Genomic DNA, 21,534 nt, shown 5'->3' on the forward strand with positions numbered 1-21,534 from the left:
AACTTACACAAACCTTGATGGTATAGACTGCTACACACCTAGGTTGCGTGGGACAGCCTGTTACTTCTAGGCCGCAAATCTGTATAGCATGTTATTGTACTGAATGCTATAGGCAGTTGTAACACAGTGATATCTGTGTATCTAAACTAGGCAATAGGAACTTTCCAGCTCTATTATAACCTTGTTACCACCACAGTATATGCAATCTGTCATTTACTGAAACATTGTTATGTGGCACATGACTGCGTCTTATAGTGACAGAGCTAACTTGCTCTTTCCACTTCCTGGAGTTTATCATGAAGGACTCATTCATTTAACCTCCCTTCCTGGTCTTTGAGGGGCCTGAGTTTCTTTTTCCTAGGCTAGCCAGGAAGTAATACACAAATTCAACCACGACTTCAGCCCAGTGGCAGAGGTCTCTGCTAATGACGGCAGTTTGAGAGAATGTGGTGTGAACTTTAGTTTTAGTGGGAAATGAATATTCACTCGTTGGTCCTCTTTCAGAGTTTCCTGGTCTCATGGACCAAGGGCTTCAAGTCCAGTGGAGTGGAAGGCAGAGACGTTGTGGCTCTGATCCGGAAGGCCATCCAGCGGAGAGGGGTGAGTGGGGTGGTGGGAGCCTGGGGTCTGTGGGCTCTTCTGGGTCCACCTTGAAGTCTCTCTGAGTGTCCTTGGCTCATCATGATTTGCTTTTGTGGAGCTTAGGGAGAGGTTCTCTTTTCCCTGACACACTTACCCAGTAATTTTGTATGTGATCAGCTGCTTTGTGGGGCGGCGGTTAAATTATCCCAATGAATAAATAATCTTAGTCTTGGCACAAGACTCTTTAACCTGAAGAAGACTTGAATATCATTTCCAAATAAGAAAGTTGGAATGGTGTTAACATGGAGTGGAATGGCACAGAGAGAGAAAAAGAAAAACATCTTATCATGGCAGTTATGGGGAGGAAGGGGGAAAGAGAGAGAGAGAGAGGAGGAGGAGGATGAGAAGGAGTAGTGACGTACAGCTGGAGTCAGGAAAGTCACCCTCTGTGATGATGAAGGTCAGAGCCCTCCCTTTTATCTCCACAGGACTTTGATATCGACATTGTCGCTGTGGTGAATGACACAGTTGGGACCATGATGACCTGTGGTTATGATGACCACAACTGTGAGATTGGTCTTATTGTGGGTGAGTGAGTGAACACTGGGCATGAGGGCCTGTGCTGGCCAAAGTATGGGAGTGTGGGCTGGAAACGAATGGTCCAGTCATTTTGGAGAGCTGAGCTGGGACTCATGGAGTTGGGTGTAGCAGAAGACTGGGCCATGTGTTGGGTTGCCCCCAGAGTCTGCAGTGAGAAATCCCAGCCACCCTGCAGTGGTGTAAGAGGGAAGAGGGGTGGGGGAGATGGAGCAGGCGTGTGTATAGCAGTCCCTTGTTTTGGCAGGCACGGGCAGCAACGCCTGCTACATGGAAGAGATGCGCCACATCGACATGGTGGAGGGCGACGAGGGGCGGATGTGTATCAACATGGAGTGGGGGGCCTTTGGGGACGATGGCTCGCTCAATGACATTCGCACTGAGTTTGACCAGGAGATTGACATGGGCTCACTGAACCCTGGGAAGCAACTGTGAGTAGGCCCTTCTTGTGTGGGTGGGCTTGGAGGGGGCCTCAGGAGCTTAGTCTGGGGCTGGTCAGGGTCAGGGGGTGGTTTCTTTACAGTCTTACATCCCCAAAGTTTGCCACGGTGGCCACTGGTCATAGGAATGTCTGTGACTATTAATTGCTGAAAGGTTCTAAAACAGAGAGCAAGCGGATATCCTAGATTATATCTAATAATGTGTGTCCTTCAGAGGAGTCATTTTGGAAGGTTCTAGTCTGAGTGTAAGTGGGTGGCCCTGCTCTTTTTTCCGCCTTCTATTTGTAAATTGTCTGCGGGAACTGTGAGCCACTAAAGTGTGTTGAGATGGCCAAGACTGGGGTCTCTGAAAGCTCCTTTCGTAGCTCCCACTCCATCACCCCCCAAAGGACAGGCTGACAGCTGGCTGCTCACTGCTGGCCCCTGGAGTCCCGAGTCCTCCTGCCGCAGCTGCAGGCAGACCTATGCCCTCTGGAGACATTGGCTGAGGAGCTTCCTTGGCGTCCTTCCCTTGGACCTTGGCCCAACTATGTCCTGGGATGGATTGGAGGAGAGGCTTCTAGCATTTTGGATCCTGAATATTGTATTCTTCAGCCTGGCCTGCCTTCGTTTTTAGTCGCTTTTATCTCTTACAAAACCTTATTTCACCCTCACAAACATTGGCCAAATGTGCATGGGAGATCTTGAAATAGGGATTGCTTCAAGGTCTGAAGCAGTTGCAAAATATTTTGAGCAATACAGATCATCTCTGGTCTTATTGAGACTGTTGTAGAAAAGCTTTGTGTGCAGATCCCTCCTTGGAGAGGAAAATTGAACTCTATAAACCAAGTCAGTGGTGGGCAACCTTTCTTCCCAGGAGAGTCCTTACTTTCTCAAAGCATGGTTTGTTTACCTAAGTCACAAGCTTCTTTCATATGTTGAAATGTGAGTCCTTTACTTGAACTTTCTGAGGAACATACTGGTTGTCTGCAGTGGGTGATGAGAGGTTTATGAGCTGAAAAGTCACTCAGTGTCTGCCTTCATGAATGAGGCACACCCAAGGAACTATAGGCCCTTTCAAGTGTCAACAGACAAATGTGCCAGCCAGGCCATGACAACACGCCCCCGGCTTATCCTTAGACAAGACAGGCTGAAAGGACATATACCAGATTGTCATCCATGGTAGCCCTCAAGTCACCATAGACATTTTTTGCCCCCTTTTATATGTTTGCAAGTAAGTATCTTCCAAATGTTGACTGGAACAAAGTGTTTTTCAAAACTGGAACAAAAACTTATAAAAAGAAAAACACCACCCACACTTGGGAGACCCTCTGGCCTCAGCCCACTCCCCCCAGCTCCCATAGAACCAGCTGTGTGGGAGAAGATATTGGGGCAGATACGGAGTTCCTTACTGTTGAAGGCAGGCTGGCATCCAGGCTGGTTTTCTTCTCCGGAAGCTCTGCCTGTCTCGGCGCACTAACGTTTAAAATGCGCACTGTGATCTGCGCAGTTTCGCCAGCTCTCTGCCGTACTTGGCCGTGGGTCCTGAGCAGGCTGCTTCCTGGAGGACTGGGTTCCTCTCCGAATGGTAACCTTGGAATCCCTTCCACACCGCAGTCCTGGGCCTCCTGGTCACTGGGGCTCATCCTAGTTACTGCCAGCAGGGCTGGGCGCCTCCTCTCTCCAAGACACAGATTCTTTCTCAAACATCCAGAAATGGGCCTTTTGCCAAAAAGATTCGCCAGAGATTGGTTTCCTCTGGCTCAGTCCTAGCCAGAAAGACCAATTTCCAAAGAAAACAGTGCCATCTAGTGTTGAAAAATTAAATCATCTTACCTCACTGCTGATCTTTAACCCTTAAAACATGCCCTTGTCAGCTGCCTGCTCAGAAGCGTGTTTCACTCTCAGACTCCTGAGACCCATCATTTAGAGTTCAGAGCCCAGTGCCGATTCCTCTATCCCAACCTGCCCTTATAATGTTGCCCCATCATCCCCTGCCCCAGGTGATTTTCACACCATTTTCTCTTGAGCCCACCAACAGCTTGCAGGGGTGGACAATGTGAGCAGATGAGTTTCTAGGCCTGTGCCATATATTTAATCAGATCAGCCTTTTCTCTTGTAAATAAATATTGGGCTATGTAAGATTTTAATTTTAAAAAGGATTTTCTGGCTAGAGAAGAATTTTAAAGATTACTACCCTACACATCTTTACCTAAAATACAGACTGTTCCAGAATGTTCCATACTCCCTAGGTATTTCATTTGTCTGCTGAAGTCTCATTCATTCTTCTCCATAGGTCAAGGCCCAACAGCCTGCAGGGACAGCCCAAGCCAGTTTCCCTGAGCTGTCACCTCTCCACGTATCTTACTCCTGGGCCGTGCTGCACACATTAACCCTTAGCTGTGCTGCAACCCACAAAGCGTGAAGTTTCACATGTGCACATCTTGCTTCAACAGGGAAGCTTTGAGTACACGGACAGTGGGGGCTTTATGTTTTTGGTTTGTGTCTCTTGGCAGGTTTGAAAAGATGATCAGTGGGATGTACATGGGGGAGCTGGTGAGGCTTATCCTGGTGAAGATGGCCAAGGAGGAGCTGCTCTTTGGGGGGAAGCTCAGCCCAGAGCTCCTCAAAACCGGTCGCTTTGAGACCAAAGACATCTCAGACATTGAAGGGTGAGTTTTTGGCCAGCCCCCTCTATTCACTGGATCACCACAAGAGTAGATCGGTAGCTGGGGAATGTGGAGGGGACACCACCTTTTGACTATTCAAATGTAGACTGCAAGAGGGTCTCATATGACGTGGACCATGGTGGGCCTGTGGCTTCACTTCAATTACCAGTTTCCACTTGTTGATTTTGAGGGTGATTGCTACCAGTGACTCAAGGTGCTGGGGACCGTGGTTGGCCTCCGTGTACGGGGACTTGGGTTGTTGCACTGGCTTTGAAGCAGCAGGCCCCCAGAAGGTCCCTGAATGACTCACCTGCATCTGCTTCCTTTTCCTTCTCCTGAAGCTCTGACATCTGGTTCCCTATTGGCGATGCTCAAAAATGACTTACCATGACTCCCGCTTCATAATAGAAAGCTAGGTCTTTGGATTGGCCAGAGATATACCTACCCAATTAATTCTAATAAGTAGAGCTGGGGCCTGCATTTTCACAGCCCAGCAGGGGCAAGAGTGAGGATGGCCCGATTTTTGTTTTTTTGTTAACAGTATCCCAAGAGTCGTACCTCATTTGCTGTTCTTGAGATTTCCACTTGTAGATTGAAGAAGTTCTGGTGTTTCAGGGACCAGATGGTAGAGAGGAGGTGTCTTTGGAGCCAAACGAAGCAGTGAAACAGTTCAAATGACTTTAAGGGGAAACTCTTGAAGGAACGGGGCCTACTTGTTGCGATATCCCAAGGTGATGCAAGTACCCGATGGTGATGCAAGATTTAGTTCCCCTGAGAAGGGTGCTAAGGTTATAGCACCAGCCCCTTACCAACTGTCTTTAGACACAAGCTAAAGCAGTGCCAAGTCCATGGTGAAATGCAATAGACTCCGACTGCTTTAGAGGGAGAAACCAGGTGGACATCATGGCAGAGTTCACATGTGGAAAGTGGCTGACAGCAGAGACACTGCCTGTCTCCCCTAACACGAGCAGATGTAGCACAAACTCCACACACACAACTCGGTGGTAAAGCACCAAGAATAGGACCTTGTTTTTACATAGCACATGCACAGGAAATAGTAGTTTTTCTCAAGTGTGTGTTTTGTGTGTGTGTGTGTGGTGTCTTGGAGAGGAGCCTCAGGGTGGCTGTGCTGTATTTGGCAACCTCTTCCTCCTCCTCCTGCCCCTGTGTAGGTGGATTGAGCAGTGAAGAGGGATTCTGCCCCCACTGGGCGATGAATTTGCTGGAGCTGAAGGACTTCCTTGCCACCCCTCGACTCACACACTGGCCACAGTGTGTCAGACACGGTCCCATATGCTGCCTTTCTGTTTCCCAGGGAGAAGGATGGCATCCGGAAAGCCCGTGAGGTCCTGATGCGATTGGGCTTGGATCCGACGCAGGAGGACTGCGTGGCCACTCACCGGATCTGTCAGATCGTGTCCACACGCTCGGCCAGCCTGTGCGCAGCCACCCTGGCCGCCGTGCTGCAGCGCATCAAGGAGAACAAGGGCGAGGAGCGGCTGCGCTCCACCATTGGGGTTGACGGCTCTGTCTACAAGAAACACCCCCAGTGAGTCAGTGTCCAGGGCCTGGAGACTCATTTCCTGGAGCACTTGGGGCTGAGTGACTCCTTAAGCCAGCTCCATTTTGCATTTCAGGGGTGGTGTGGAGGGACCATGGAGCTGAGGGTCTTGGTGGAATGAAAGTTCCCACCTGGGCAAGAGGAAATGGGAGGGAGTCATGTCTGGTGTAAGTGGGGGTGATTTCTGAAGGCTACCGGTGACGTGGGCGCTCCTCAGAGCTCCTCTGGCTGCTTGGCACTCTCTTTGCCACCCTCTTTTTTATGAGTTACTGTTTCTGTCTTTACTCTTAGAATTCTTGGTGATTCCTGCAGGTGCTGTGTCCCCTGCCAAGGGCCACCCCAGCCCAATAGGGTTACCAGCTTCTCTGGTTGACCTTGATATTAAGGTGGCCTTCCCTGTCTATAATAATTTGGTCCCTCAGGTCATAGGTACCAGAATGTTCACATTTCAGCCGAGACCTGGAAGATGTCTCTCTATTGTGCCCACTTATTTCCCTATCATTTTCACCTAATAAGAATACCAGGTCAATGTGCCTTCATTTTCTTAACTGGTCGGTGCAGGAGGCCTCAGCCCTGAGATTCGCTGTTCCTACCCAAGTGATGCAAAAACTTGAGTGTGCACGTGAATCATGTGGGGATCTTGTTAAGAGGCAGATTCTCATCAGAAAGTCTGGGGTGAGCCTGAGATCCCACATCTCTACCAGCCCCCAGTGAGGCTGCAGCCCACAGACCACACTTGGAGTAGGAAGGCCCTGGAGACCATGGCTCCAAGTGGCTACTACCCAGAGTTCCTGGCTGAACGCACCCATTGTCTCTAGCTGTGCAGACACTTTTGGGATCATTGGCAGAAAATGGCAAAATAGAGGCTAAAGTCCAGAGAAGCATTCTAGCTTTTAATTTTGGGTCTTTCCCAGACAGCTAATGGAATGAGTGATGGAACAAGACAAGTAGGTGGCATCAGAGCCACCTAATACCACAGGGCAGCTCCAGCCAAGAGGCTGATGGTACCATGATGGGCAGAGGAGCTGTGGTCAGGGGGCCTTCTTCAGTGAGGAAGAGGAGGTCTTGTGCGACTGCATGCAGGAGACAGTGGCTTATTAGAAGGTCCTTTCCTTTCATGGTGGTGGTGAACCAATCCCCGGTGGTCATAGTTGAATATCTGGTTCTCGTAGTGGCTCCTAACTTGGGAGAGTGGTAAGAGGATGTTTAGGGCAGCACAGGCTCCAGCAGGTGACTTTCGGCATTTGGGCTGAGGCTGTGGGCAGCTGTCTAACTAACCATGTGCACCATTGACCCTAACCGTGGACACCTGTCTCTTACCCGCCCTGGGGAACTGCAGTTTTGCCAAGCGTCTACACAAGACTGTGCGGCGGCTGGTGCCCGACTGTGATGTCCGCTTCCTCCGCTCCGAGGATGGTAGTGGCAAAGGTGCAGCCATGGTGACGGCGGTGGCTTACCGGCTGGCCGATCAACACCGTGCTCGCCAGAAGACACTAGAGCCTCTGAAGCTGAGCCGTGAGCAGCTGTTGGAGGTCAAAAGGAGGATGAAGGTAGAAATGGAGCGAGGTCTGAGCAAGGAGACTCATGCCATTGCCCCTGTCAAGATGCTGCCCACCTACGTGTGTGCCACCCCTGATGGCACAGGTATGCAGCAGGGTTGCCTCCTGGCTCACATGGTGGGCCTTTGTCCTGGTGTTGATGCCCTGGGAGGGCTCCCTTAGCATTAACATTGGACATTTGAACCAGAACACATTTCTTCAGCTATATTACTAGGGAGTTCTAGTCTTCGATAAACTCAAAAAAGGTGCTCCTCTGCAAACAGTGGTAATGGTCTATACTTATTGAATGCTTACTGTGTGTCAGAGCACTTTATATGTATGAATTTATTTAATCTTTAACTGTTAAAAAATAGCAGCAGTTAATTCTATGTATTAACCTATGTTTGACAGAAAACTGAGGCACAGAGAAATTAAGTAAGACCCTGCGTGAATTCACACAACTAGAAAATGTCAGAGCTGGGATTCAAACCCAGGAATTCAGGTTCTAGAACAGCTCTTGCAACTATCACCCTGGTCTGGGTCAGGACTGGCAAACTGGACCATGGGCTGAATCTGGCCCACCACCTGTTTTTGTATATAAGGTTTTATTATTACATAGCCGTGCCCATGTGTCTGCCTATTGCTCACGGTTGTTTTGCACTGTCTTGGCAAAGTTGAGTGATGGCAGCAAAAACCGCATGACCAACAGAACCTAAAATGTTTGCTGTCTGGGCCTCTACAGAAAAAGATTTCTGATCCCTGCTGTAAGTCTTACAACCTTGGAAGTGGTGGTCTTAATTCCAATTCAGAGAAGACAATGGTTGAGCAGGCCAGTGTAACACAGTAGGTGCAGGATTCAGAGACAGAGACTGGGATTTGGTCCCTGCTCTACCCAGTTCTGGTTGTATGGCCCTGGGCAAGTGATTTAAGCTATCAGACAGGTCCCAATCATCCATGAGAGAGGAATGCAATGTCTCCCTCGAGGGCCTGCCTGAGGGTTTAACCGAGACTCTGTGTGAGGCACATGGTACTCTGTAATTGTCCAACAAGGGAGAGTTTTCTCATTTTAAAGGTATTCCTTTCCATTTTCTTCAGGGAACTGAACTCTGCTATTCCTTCTCTTGAATGTAATATAAGGTGGCATTTGATGGAACAGAAATGGTGTATTTGGATAGTTTTAAGTATACTATCTCAGCTTCCCCAGGTTCTGCCCCAACTTATCACCTCCCTGGGCTTATTTTCCAGAGAAAGGGGACTTCTTGGCCTTGGACCTTGGAGGAACAAACTTCCGGGTCCTGCTGGTGCGTGTTCGGAACGGGAAGTGGGGTGGAGTGGAGATGCACAACAAGATCTACGCTATCCCGCAGGAGGTCATGCATGGCACCGGGGACGAGGTGAGTGGGCGGTGCCTCCAGGAGGGGATTGCCCAGTAGACGTCACCTCTTGCCTTCGAGGACAGTGTTTTCTCTGCTCACCTGTGACCCTGGGGAGGGCTAGCTGGACCCAGGGCTCCAGCCTGGTCTTGATTCAGGTTTGTGCTTGAGCTTGCATTTCTTCTGGGTGGAAAGAAACACTGAGGTCTTGCACAGGTCCTGCTGGGGGCAGCCTGCCCTGCCCAGGGCCCCTCCCTCAGCATCTAACCTCTCCCTGCAGCTCTTTGACCACATTGTCCAGTGCATCGCTGACTTCCTCGAGTATATGGGCATGAAGGGCGTGTCCCTGCCTCTGGGTTTTACCTTCTCCTTCCCCTGCCAGCAGAACAGCCTGGATGAGGTAACAGCACCTTCCTGGAGGGCTCTCCTGTGGTATTGTTTCTAAACCAGTCAGGAATGGAGCAGGGGAGAAAGTTGAGCTGAGACTAAGGAAAGAAGGATGTGAGCGACCAGGTGGGAGGGGCCCCTTGATGGGAATGAATGAGTTGAGGCTGGTGGAGGTTAAGTAGCTTAGCTCAGCTGTAACAGCCTTTGGGGTGATGATGATGTTAACAACTGGCTGGGTGTGGTGACTTATACCTGTAATCTTAGCACTTTGGGAGGCTGAGGCAGGAGGATTGCTTGAGGCCAGGATTTCAAGACCAGCCTAGGCAACATAGCAAGACCCCATCTCTATTGAATGTTTGTGTGTGTGTGTGTGTGTGTGTGTGTGTGTGTGTGTGTGTAGAAACAATTAGCATTTTTTTTAAGCACTTACTTCATGCCAGGTTCTATGTTAGGCTTCTCATGTGCATTATCTCATTTATCCTCACAACAATCACGTAAGAGAGGTGTTTGAATACCCATTCTACAGAAAGGAAAATAAGCCCTGCAGAGGTGCTGGGTATCTTGCTCCAAGTCATAATAGCTTGGGAGTGGTCAAGCTCTGATTTGGATTCTGGGTTCCTGATGCCTGAGCCTGTGCTCTCAGTTATGCTGTGGGGCTCCTGAGGCCCTTGTTGTGGGCGCAGGGCATTTTCATGACATCTCTTGTTGTTTGGTTGCGCTGGCTCTTCTCTGGTCTCACCTTTGCTTCTCACCCTTCTTCAACTTGCCTTGGATAAATGAATTAGGTGCGTGAGGATCCTGGATGCTCTGGACTTGAGTGCCCCGAGAAATGGAGGAGAGCTGAGTAGGCAGTGCTGGATCTGCTGATGACGGGTAGCCCTGGGCACTGGATGTCAGGAGACTTTTTTTAAGCAGTTGTGTCTGTCTCAGTTACGTAGAAGCGCACGTGCACGCTGCAGGTGTGCAGTATGTTGTGCATGTCACTGCCAGGTATAAAAGGCAGGCATGGCTCCTACCTTTAGATGCTTGCAAATAAGCTGGGCTGATGAAGCAAGCTCAGAAAAGGAACAGCTGCTGTTTGGAATGTGGCCCCAGTGGGATTGATACTGAAGCCCCTAGGACATGGAGTGAGACAGATGTTAATCTGAGCACATACCTGGGGGACGTCAGGAAGACTGGGAACAAGTCAGAAGAATGAGTTGATGGGAAAGAAAGGTGGGCAGGCTGATCAGTGTGGAGAGGGGCATGTAGGTCGGAGCAAGTGACAGGAAGAGCTGGGCCAGCACAGAAAAGCCTACCCCAGTGGAAAGACCAGCATTTCCCATAGGACCCCTGCCACAGTGGCCCTCAACTTGGCTCCACTGAGTTTTGTAAATGCCTCCTCCTCCTCCTTATCTGAGAGAATTCCCCATGTGCACTAGTATAATTAAGGTTTTAGGAAGTTCTGCAATAAAAACTCTGCTTAGTCTGGTATTTCTCAACACCTATTCACATTCATCTAGTGTTAACCAGACCAGCATTAATACTTAATGTACTACTTAATGGACCATTACTTATTATAACAAAGATGTTAGGAACAAACTTGTTCAATAGGGAGATAATAGATAAATAATTATGACCCACTTACTGCTTAGTATCAGTCACTAGTTATTTGTAAGAAATTTTAATCACATGAGAAAATACTGGTGGTATGACTAAAAGTTTTCAAACTTTTTTTTAGAAATGGTAATCTCTTTATGACATAGAAAAATGGAAACTACAACTAATGGGATGATAAAAACATAACACTCCATTGTATATCCTCTTCTAGACTTTCTACCGGAATGTTTGCAAGCAGTTACTGTCTCAACTTTTCATGCCAACAGGTTATATATTTATTTATCTATTTACCTGGGAAACCGGAAGGCATGCTCCCTGTTTCTGTCTGAGTTGTGAGATTCCAGGCCATTGTATTAGATTTTATTCTGTATTCCAGGTTTCTGTGAGGAGCACTGTGTTAGGTCTAGAGTCGTCAAAATTAAGAGCAAACAAAGCAGAAGTCATTTCTCTCTGTGGGCTCTGGCAAGATCCTCCTGTGATGGGGAAACTCACCAGTGCAGAGGCGCGTTCCCGCCCCCTGACCTTTCCCAGCTTCTGGCCTGGGGCAGGCCTCCCAGCTGTTGGGCCCCTGCTTGCTTTCAGGATCACCTGAAATAATGTTATTGGAACATTCCATAAACACAAAATTTTGTCAGAGATGCAAAGCTAACTTGTAGAGAGCTGGGTAGAATAAGCATACACTTGGTCTGGTCGTGGGTGTGTCAGACAGTGTTCTGACGGCATGTGCTTTGTTTTTCTGAATCCCCTGGGATCTGAACACTGTGTGGCACCTCCAGGTTGATGTGAATGAAACAGCAAGCTGATAGGCATGAATCCCCCAGCAAGGCCTGGAGAAATCTTGCAAGTGGGTGGGTTATGAGCACATAGCTCATTTATGGAAGCCGAGCTGTTGGGTAAGGGGTCTGAAGCCCTGAAGCTTGTTTCTTGGAGGGCTGTGGCAGCAGAGAGGGCATCAGGGAATAAAACCCAAAGTATTTCTCCTAGGTTCTCCCAGGTTTAGAGCCATCATGCATCTGCTCCCAGAAGACCACATTGAAGGCAAGGGGCCCACTGAGGATGCTGAGGAGGAACCTGGAATTGTTTCCCTCACTAAAAAAACTCAGGGTGGTGGCGAAGCCTAGTCACCCAGCTGTGGGCAAAGCACTTGTTCACCAGATGCTGGAGTTTGAAAATTAAGAGACGTTCTCCATGTTGAAAACACTTTCCCAGTTGAAAAAAGAAAAAAGAAAATTAAGAGACGTACACCGACCCTTCTGATGCAAAGGATAGGGACAGAACAAACTGCTTTGCCCAGTGAGGAAACCAAGCATATAGGAAGTTGCACAGCGGGGGCAGCTGCATGGTGCTTATGAGCCCATTCACTGGGATCAGCGGGCCTTAGAGTGCGTCCTGCTTCTTTCTTCCAAGCTGTAGGCCTTGAGCAAGTTACTCCAGAACCTCGGTTTCCTGTGAAGTGGCCGTAAACATGACAGATGTTCCACAAAGGTGCTGTGAGGATTAAATGATATAATGCATGATCTATTCGTAGCCCAGTACCTGCTACAAGTAGCTGCTCAATACCTTAGGAACAGTTTAGACTAATTTGTGGGTGAGATGATTGGTGACTCCAGGGGATGTGTCTGACCTGTGAGGTTGAGAGCTAGAAGTACCGCTAGATCCCCAGAACTGACCTGGGAACCCTTCCCTGATGCTTCCCTCTCCATGCTTGTGTGTGATTTTTAGAGCATCCTCCTCAAGTGGACAAAAGGTTTCAAGGTGTCTGGCTGCGAGGGTGAGGACGTGGTGACCCTGCTGAAGGAAGCGATCCACCGGCGAGAGGTAGGAGAGACATTGGACGAGGCCTGATGTGTCACCTCCTCCACAACTGACCTGGTCTGTGTGCTCAGAAAGTGAGGGCAACATTAAATGTGGCTGCATGGGTTGGGAAGAAGATTAACTCAAATCATTCAGCAATTGAGTGTGCACTGTGTGTCAAGCCATGCTCTCAGCACTGGGGGTTCAGGAGTGACCACAACAAAGCTTTATTCTGTAAACAAATAAGTCCATAACCTAGTGGCAATTGCTATTAAGAGCTATGAGGCTGGGCGTGATGGCTCACGACTGTAATCCCAACACTTTGGGAGGCTGAGGTGGGTGGATCGCCTGAGGTCAGGAGTTCGAGACCAGCCTGACCAACATGGAGAAACCCCCGTCTCTACTAAAAATACAAAAAATTAGCCAGGCATGATGGTGCATGCCTGTAATCCCAGCTTCTTGGGGAGGCTGAAGCAGGAGAATCGCTTGAACCTGGGAGGCAGAGGTTGTGGTGAGCCAAGATTGTGCCTTTGCACTTCAGCCTGGGCAACAAGAGTGAAACTCCATCTTAAAAAAAAAAAAAAGAGCTATGAAACATACACATACACAAGAGTAAAAGAATAAAAGAATGGCTATTCTATAAGCAGAGCAGCCTAGGGCTGCTGGTTGCCCATTTTTATGGTTATTTCTTGATTACGTGCTAAACAAGGGGCAGATTATTCATGCCTCCCCTTTTAAGACCATACAGAATTTAAAAAAAAAAAAAAGAAAAGGAGTGAAGTGGGGTGAGGAGAGCAGATGGAGAAAGTGTGCTGGAAAGGGGCACTGTTAAATAGCACAGCCAGGGAGGGTCTCCGAAGAGGCGACATTTAAGCACAGACCTGAATGGAATAAACAACCAGCCATGGTGTCTGAGATATATTTTATATACCTATAAATCTCCCATGCACATGTCTGAAAGGAGAATATTGGGGTTCACCTGTGAACTGAGCATCTGCTTTTGCCCTCTCAGGAGTTTGACCTGGATGTGGTTGCTGTGGTGAACGATACAGTCGGAACTATGATGACCTGTGGCTTTGAAGACCCTCACTGTGAAGTTGGCCTCATTGTTGGTAAGGACCCAGACTGTCCTTTCCACATGGGGATGCCCAGCCTTGGGTGTAGGGGGGACAGTGCTGAGCGAGGCCCTGGTGTCCTGTGATTGGCAGGCACAGGCAGCAATGCCTGCTACATGGAGGAGATGCGCAATGTGGAACTGGTGGAAGGAGAAGAGGGGCGGATGTGTGTGAACATGGAATGGGGGGCCTTCGGGGACAATGGATGCCTAGATGACTTCCGCACGGAATTTGATGTGGCTGTGGATGAGCTTTCACTCAACCCTGGCAAGCAGAGGTAGGCGCTCAATTGGGGCCCTGTTAAGTATATTCCAGAACTGTATGGCAACAAGTGATCAGAGCTTCCACAGTGGCATCTCCCAGGATGCTCATTCTTGTGCGATGTTAATAAAAGAAGTTTCCTTGGAAAGGGATTCTTGTCAAATGCACCTGGAAAGTTCTGAGTTGTAAATGTAAGAAGTATCTTCCACCCTGAAGCTTGGGAGAACAAGTGGGAGAATACTAGAACCTAGGTCTGGCACTCTAAGGAGAAACAGAAAGTTGAAGCACCTGCTGCTGCCAGGCTGAAGAGCATCTCTTGGGTGATGCAGACAGGAGCCAAGCCTCTCCCTCCTCCAACCTCCAGTGCCGAGCACCCCGTTGTCAGAATTGAGCAAGGGGCCAGCCCCAGTGTCTCAAGGCCCTGTACATGGTGGAGGAGCGGGGTCTGAGCTGAGAGACAATAGTTTAAGATCTAACACACTTCGTATTAAGATGTTGTCTATAGTGCTTCCTAACTAGATTAATCAGACACCCTAGTTCTGCTGAGTACATCTTGCAAAACGTGTCCAGAATAGAAGTCAGACTAAAATGCCTCTGGGGGCCAGGCAGGTGACATTCATGAAGGAAGTAGGCTGGTCCAAGCGATGGGGTATTGGTTGAAACTAGGGACCTAGTTTTTTTCAAGGCAGGATTCAGGACCAAAAGACCCTCAAGCCACTGTATAGTCATGTTTAATTCCAGTGGCCAGGACAGGGGCCCTACAGCTGGCAGTAGTTACTTGAGTAATGATGATTAAGTCCAAGAGAATGCATGCTGAATGCCTAGGGAGGTTAAAGATTAAGACTCAGCATCCTACCCGTTCCTAGAAGTCCGGTGGGGCTATGGTGTGTGTTCCTTCTTGAGTTGCTTCTTGAAGGTTCGAAATAAGCCTTGGAAAGGAAATGAGTTCCTTTTCCTGCAGGTTCCTTTCCAAGGCTTATTTCCCCAGGAGCCCCACATGCCTCAGGCACTGTGGTCAGTGTTGCTGGAGGTTGTGGATTAGCATGCAAGGACACCAGGGATCCTGCCCAAGTGAATCAAGTAGCAATTCCTTCCCATCAGGGGATCCTGCCTATCTGCCACTTCTGATGCACTGGGGGGTGACTAAGCTGGCCTGTCCCGTCTCCACACATCCCTCCACCTTCCTACTTAACCTCCATCAATGTTACCCGCATTGCAGGTACGAGAAAATGATCAGTGGAATGTACCTGGGTGAGATTGTCCGTAACATTCTCATCGATTTCACCAAGCGTGGGCTGCTCTTCCGAGGCCGCATCTCAGAGCGGCTCAAGACAAGGGGCATCTTTGAAACCAAGTTCTTGTCTCAGATTGAGAGGTGAGAACTTAGGGCTCAGGGTAGCGGGGGGCCATGTTCTTCTTTTTACTCATTGACAGACAAACTGAAAGATTTCCATAGCTCAGGGCATGACTCATAAAAAGGTCAGTTGAGTGGTGAACACATTCATATCTATAGTGTTTACTAAAAGCACATTATAGACAGTTGTCATTTTAAGGGCAAACAGCACATTTTCATGAAAGTTTGTGCTAAGCTTGGCCTGAGGTCATGCAAAGTGATATTTTTGGGTTTTAGACCATACATCAAAGGTAGAAAGATACCTGCTTATAGCATGTAAACTGAAATGCACAGAGGAAGATAACTTATGAAAGCATCTGCACTCAGCTTGACAGCCCTTCCTAACTGCTGGCTGTAGTAATCAGGCAGCCAGGATTGAGTAAGGGTTGGAACGTCAAGCAGTGCAGATACATGCCACATGGTGGTTCATTAGAGCAAAGCCTCCCTCCTACAGTCAAATGATGGAAAATCTGCTCCAAATTAGAACCGTGAAGTTCAGAGCCCTTTAAAAATTAATGCTGTGTCATTACTCTCAAGGCAGAGAAGAACAGGAACTAGACAACTGACATGGGTAGACCCCTCGGGCATTTGCACCAGTGAATACAAAGATATGGTCTAGCTTACAGGTTTGTTATGTTCAAGGAGGTGATTCCAGGCTTCTAAAATAGTTTTCTCTATATTTTATTTTCTTTCTACAACTATATTTACACTTGCTTCATAAATAGCATGTAAATACAGTTCAGACCACCCAGAGCAGCAGGGCAGAAATAAAGCAGGAGTCTAATGCTGCCTGGTTAATTCCTGTCCTGCAGACCCATGAACAGCAGCGAGAGAATGGCCATGGAAGAGCTTTGTAACTCACCGCTGCCATAAACAGTGAATTTCCTTTGTTTTGAGTATCCACTTTGTAGTAGCAATGCTCTGCTTCGACTAGGGAGAATGGAATGAGGAACTGTTTGAATTCCTGTCACCCTCAAGAAGAGTCAATGTGGTCCAGTAGGATGAGCACTGGTCTGAATTTAGGAATGGGAACCACCTCGCAGGGCCAGCTCCTGGAGAGCCAGACCCCCACAGAGCCTCCCCTATAAAGAACTCAGGCCCTGGTGTGGTAGGCTACCAGCCCTTTTGGTACATGACTGAATGCTCGCTGTCTCCCTCCCACCCCAGTGACTGCCTGGCCCTGCTGCAAGTCCGAGCCATCCTGCAACACTTGGGCCTCGAGAGCACCTGTGATGACAGCATCATCGTTAAGGAGGTGTGCACTGTGGTGGCCCGGCGGGCAGCCCAGCTCTGTGGCGCAGGCATGGCCGCTGTGGTGGACAAGATACGAGAAAACCGTGGGCTGGACACTCTCAAAGTGACAGTGGGTGTGGATGGAACCCTCTACAAGCTACATCCTCAGTAAGTGACTGACCCCAACCCTCTCTGCTTACCTTCTTTCTGTCTCTTTGTTCTTTCCCTTGCTTTCTCTCTTTCCTTTGTTACTTTATAGTGAATTATCAGCCATTCCAAACGGTGTATATAATACATATATTAATAGCCAGAAGTAGGCCTGTGTTTCACCCCTGATTGTGGGAACCTCCCTTCTGAGCCCTTCCACAATGGTGTCCTCACTCTCCCATGCCAGGGGTAAGTGTTGTGCTGAATCAGTCCCTTGCTTTTCTTTTCTGCCCCATATATCTAGGTTTGCATCCATATTGTTTAGTCTTACTTTTTTTTGAAACTGCCATAAATGGAATCACACGGTATCCCTTCTCTGGCTGGTTTTTCTCACACAGCGTTTGTGTTGAGATGCATCCTTATTGAAGAATACAGTTGTAGTACATTAATTTTCAGAGCTGTATAGTGTACCTTTGATTATATAGCAGTTTCTTCTGTCATTGAAGTGATATTTGGGTTATTTCTATATTTTGACCATTATAAACAGTGCTACTGTGAACATTCTGGCAAATGTATGCTAGAACTCTGGAGCAAGATTTTTCTTAACATTCTAGAGCAGCGGTTGGCAAGCAACAGCCAGACTGTTATTGTACGTAAAGTTTCGCTGGGACACAGTCATGCTCGTTTGCTCAGGTATTGTCTCTGGCTGCAGAGTTGTCGTAGCTGACCCCAGAGCCCACAGAGCTGAAGGTATTTACTGCTTGGCCCTTTTTAGGAAAAGGTTGTCATCCCTCTGTGTGTGAGTGCTAAATTTTCTTCTCTTGTTGTTCTTTTCCCTCTCTTTCTCCATCTCTCTTGTTTTCCCCCTTGTTGACATTTCTCTTCTTTCTTATTCCTTGTTTTGCATATGTTTTGAACAATTTATTCTGAAGTCTGGAAATGCCCCAAATCCTCTCTCCTAGGAGCCTAGAAGCCTTTTAGCAAAAGGTTAAAAGAGTAGATCTGTGCCCTGGCTCAGGCAGTATGCACAGGGCTGAGTGAAGAATGGGTAGTGTTTGATTGAACTTCACTTGCTCTTACTAGGTTCATTTCAAGGAGTTGGAACTCTCCCAGAGTCTACACAGTTAATGAAAAGGGAGGAACTTTAGAAGTTCTCAGTCTCTTTTTTGGGATATCAGTGTCATTGTAAAAATAAGAGCCTTGGCTCCAGATGAGGATTGGGAGGGGGACAGAAGCTCAGCCACCAACCCTGGGACGTGGCATCCTCAGCTTTGCAGTTAGGGAGGGCGTCCTGATCCCGCTATGTTGGGGCAGATTATGACTCTCTCTTTATCTGGTCTATATAGGAAGGATCTGTGATCACTGTGATATCCTAACAGTGACTCTGTAAGTCACTCCTTTTGCTTCCAGTGGCATTTTGGAGCAGATGTGGGTCTGATATGAGTCAATATACCTAGAAAGTAGAAAATCACATTCCTGAGTCCTGGTCTCCCCCTCCAGAGTTTGTGAACAAGTTGTGCTCTTCTGTTAGGCACACTTGTGGTTTCCATGGCTATTTGTTGAACTTCTTTTTTATTGATTAGTTTTAAGAACACAACTTGCCAGGATCTCAGACATTTGTCCCAGAGTTGAATCCTAGCTCTCCCAATGGCTGATGTGATGTGGAACTTAGGCATAGTACCAGTATCTCCAAGCCATAGTTTGCTGGTACTTAATATATAGAAAATGTTTAATACATTATAGCTGTCATCTTTCTCCTCTTATTTATTTCTGGGTTTCCAGCATTGCTTCGTAGCTTTCCATTTCTAAGTGCACAAACCGATCATGACTAAGATTGTTTTTCCCGTGTCTTCCTCCCACCTTTTCCAGCTTTGCCAAAGTCATGCATGAGACAGTGAAGGACCTAGCTCCAAAATGTGATGTGTCTTTCCTGCAGTCAGAAGATGGCAGTGGGAAGGGGGCGGCGCTCATCACTGCTGTGGCCTGCCGCATCCGTGAGGCTGGACAACGATAGAACCCCTGAAACCTGAAGGGACTTCCTTTTTCTCTCCCTCTTCTCTGTTTTAAATTATAATATGTCATCCCCTCGTGTCGGAAACAGACCCTTTGGCTTTTCCTTGGCAGAGAGGACCCCATTGGACTGGGTTTTGTCTCTGCATCTCCTCATTATAAAGCTTGGTGCCCGAGCTTGGCCCTACTGAGATACAGTTCCAAGAAAGGATTTGTTCACATGCATCACATGTGAACACTGGTTCTTTTAAAACATGAAAATTGTCACCCTTAGAAATCCCCTTTGCCGAATTCCATGTCCCTGTATAATTCTACAGGATGGGGACACTAATGAAGATGTGGTTGCTTCACCTTGGAGCCAGAACGTGACATTTCTAAGTGAGGTGCATCCCCCAGCACTGATGTTGATACTGATTCTCCTGTCAGAGATCTGGGAGGTCTCCACTGAGGATGTGAGCCTGATTGTCTTACAGGCAGATGTGGGGAGGGTAGAGGGGAGACAAAGAGGGAAATCCATGGATGTCCATGGAGCAGCCCCTCTTCAACCTCATCTACAAGCATTCGCCCTGTGGATTCCAGCATTTACTATTCCTGGAATCAAGGAATCCCAACACCAAAGCCAGGAGTTGATGCATCTTGCAGTTGGGCTAGTCGTCGCATCTCAGTGGGGCGCAAACATCATCCATAAGCAATGGACCTTTGGGGGAGGGGGAGTTTTTGGTTTATCTTACAAAATTTTCCTGCAAAAATGGAAACACTGTATTTTCATTTTAATTTATTTTTGAAATTTTATTTAGTTCTTGAAGTAGATCTGCTCCTTCATTTTGACATGTAATGGTCAGTTGTACGTAATGTATTTATATGTTAATTTGCTATGTACATAGATATTCAGGCCCTGTCCAAATTGGCCTCAGTGTAGTTAAAGAGTGGAAGGGGAAGATACTAGTCATAGAAATACCTCATTCGCCTGTGGGAAAGGGAAGCCTCTTCAGGGTGAGTGAATGGCAAAGTGGTTGCTTTCTGGTCCCTCCTTCCCCTGCGGTCTTGGAAGTGTGTGGAGGGCAGGGACAGGGACAGAGGCTGGGCCAGTGGACTGAAGAGACCACAGCAGTTGGCTCCTCTGTCTAGAGATTTTTGTGGGGTAATATTTCATGAGATGTTAAGCAAAGGAAACCAAAGGAATCATTTCAAATAGACTCGTGGCTTAGAAATTTTTATTCTTGGGGCAGTCAGGAGTATTCTAAAGCTTTCTGACAGGATAAAGGAAGTCACCAAATTTGTTTTTAATTGTATCTAATCCTCAACAACAAACCAAAACAGAACAATTAAACAACCAAACAAAACCTCAGGGACAACATTTTTGGTGTATTTGTGCCCTCCCAGCAAGTTTCACCTTGGGTTTGTCTTTTAAATGTTTTACAAGAATTGTTGTCCATGTGCTTCCCTAGGCTGAGCTGGTATTGGTCTGCTGACCTGTTTTTGTGGTCTTTTTTTTTTTTTTTTNTTTTTATGCAATATTTCTTTCCAGCTATTGGGAGGGATGAGAGTGGCTTAAAAACTTCCGTCCCTACTTTTCAAGAGTGCAGATGATTCTGAATCTGAAAGCCCGCCTCTGTCCTAAAATACACACAAGCACAGACATTAAACCTGGATACTACATAATAAGGAGGGATGTAACTATTGAATTGGATACAAGGATCAGAATGGAAAGATGGAAAGAAACTCATGAAATTGCACCCAGTTTTTGTATATTTATCAAACTTGTCCTGAGAATAGTGTCTAATTATGCAACGTTTAAACAAAGTTGGGTGTAATTAGGTGAAAATGGCCCAGCTCCTCTCAGGAGCACAGAGGGGCGAGGGGCTGGTCCTTCTTGTTTGCTCCTGTCTGGCTTTGCTGTCAGGTGTAGCACCTCTGCTACTTCCATCTGCACTAATTGACCCAAAATGTGAGTGTTTTCCTGCTACACAATAGCCAAAAGCTTTCGCGTAGGTTTTAGGATCACTAAAAGGTGCCCAGAAAATAGAGATGAATTTTAACTTAAATTTTAAGCTTGAAGATTAGATACTATCTTTGAAGTTACACTTTTTTTTTTTTTTTTTTTTTTTAAGGTAGACATGTAGATGTGTAGGTATTAAAGATGTGTTGTTGGTTTCCAAAAAGGAACACTGGAAAATAAATTTTGAATGGTTGTGTTTCCAGAATTAGGTTGACAGTCCCTTGCTGACACGACTTTGCTTTGTGTAAATACAGTGGATCTCAATCTTTGGGGTGTGCTGAATGGCCAATCATCTCAAATCCTTGAGCACTCGGTCTAGTGAAGATGTCGTCATTATGTATAATAAATAACTAGTTTAATTAACTATGTGATGTTAACTATTATTAATAAATTTTAACATTTTCCAAAATACCAAAATGTGTGATTCATGAGTGTGTTTAAGAGTGTAGTCATCTTCTGGTCATGTCAGTACTTCCTGGCCAGCCTGATGAGTAACTTGTGGGTGTCTTGATTTTGAGGGTATGTGTTTTGAGAGGCATGTGGCCTTTTCCAGAAACTCAGTCCCAATGGAACTAGAAGGCAGCTTTTCCTGGGCTGCCTTTGACCCCTTAGATTTCAAGCCACTGAAGAGCTATGGCTAGTCCTGCCGTCTACTGTTTAAATGGCTTGGTTGAAATTAGCACAACCCTCAGGGCCTCTGGTTAGTCTTAGTTGGCAAATGTGATTCATATTTGGGATATGTAGCTCTCAGGTGAACATCTAAAAAGCACTTGCCTCTGTCCTCTTCCCTACCAACTTTTCTCCTTTCCCCATTAAGCGGAACACAGGTCTGGAGAATAAATTCATCAAAGACCTTG

At 47.2% G+C, this 21,534-nt stretch overlaps 1 protein-coding gene across 1 annotated transcript in view; it reads left to right on the forward strand.

The window, feature by feature from the left end:
* HK2 (hexokinase 2) overlaps positions 1-21,088 on the forward strand; it is a 59,068-nt gene extending 37,980 nt beyond the window's left edge. Inside the window, exons 5-18 of the mRNA XM_017508770.2 lie at positions 505-600; positions 1,071-1,170; positions 1,427-1,610; positions 4,115-4,270; positions 5,583-5,816; positions 7,168-7,472; positions 8,612-8,760; positions 9,020-9,139; positions 12,448-12,543; positions 13,532-13,631; positions 13,728-13,911; positions 15,115-15,270; positions 16,456-16,689; positions 18,538-21,088. Of these exons, the coding sequence (XP_017364259.1) occupies positions 505-600; positions 1,071-1,170; positions 1,427-1,610; positions 4,115-4,270; positions 5,583-5,816; positions 7,168-7,472; positions 8,612-8,760; positions 9,020-9,139; positions 12,448-12,543; positions 13,532-13,631; positions 13,728-13,911; positions 15,115-15,270; positions 16,456-16,689; positions 18,538-18,682 (2,259 nt within the window). The 3' untranslated portion in view covers positions 18,683-21,088. The remainder of the gene's footprint in view (positions 1-504; positions 601-1,070; positions 1,171-1,426; positions 1,611-4,114; positions 4,271-5,582; positions 5,817-7,167; positions 7,473-8,611; positions 8,761-9,019; positions 9,140-12,447; positions 12,544-13,531; positions 13,632-13,727; positions 13,912-15,114; positions 15,271-16,455; positions 16,690-18,537) is intronic.
* Positions 21,089-21,534: the final 446 nt, after the last annotated feature.

Source organism: Cebus imitator, unplaced genomic scaffold (genome assembly GCF_001604975.1).
Source record: "Cebus imitator isolate Cc_AM_T3 unplaced genomic scaffold, Cebus_imitator-1.0 Scaffold399, whole genome shotgun sequence".
NCBI lineage: Eukaryota > Metazoa > Chordata > Mammalia > Primates > Cebidae > Cebus > Cebus imitator.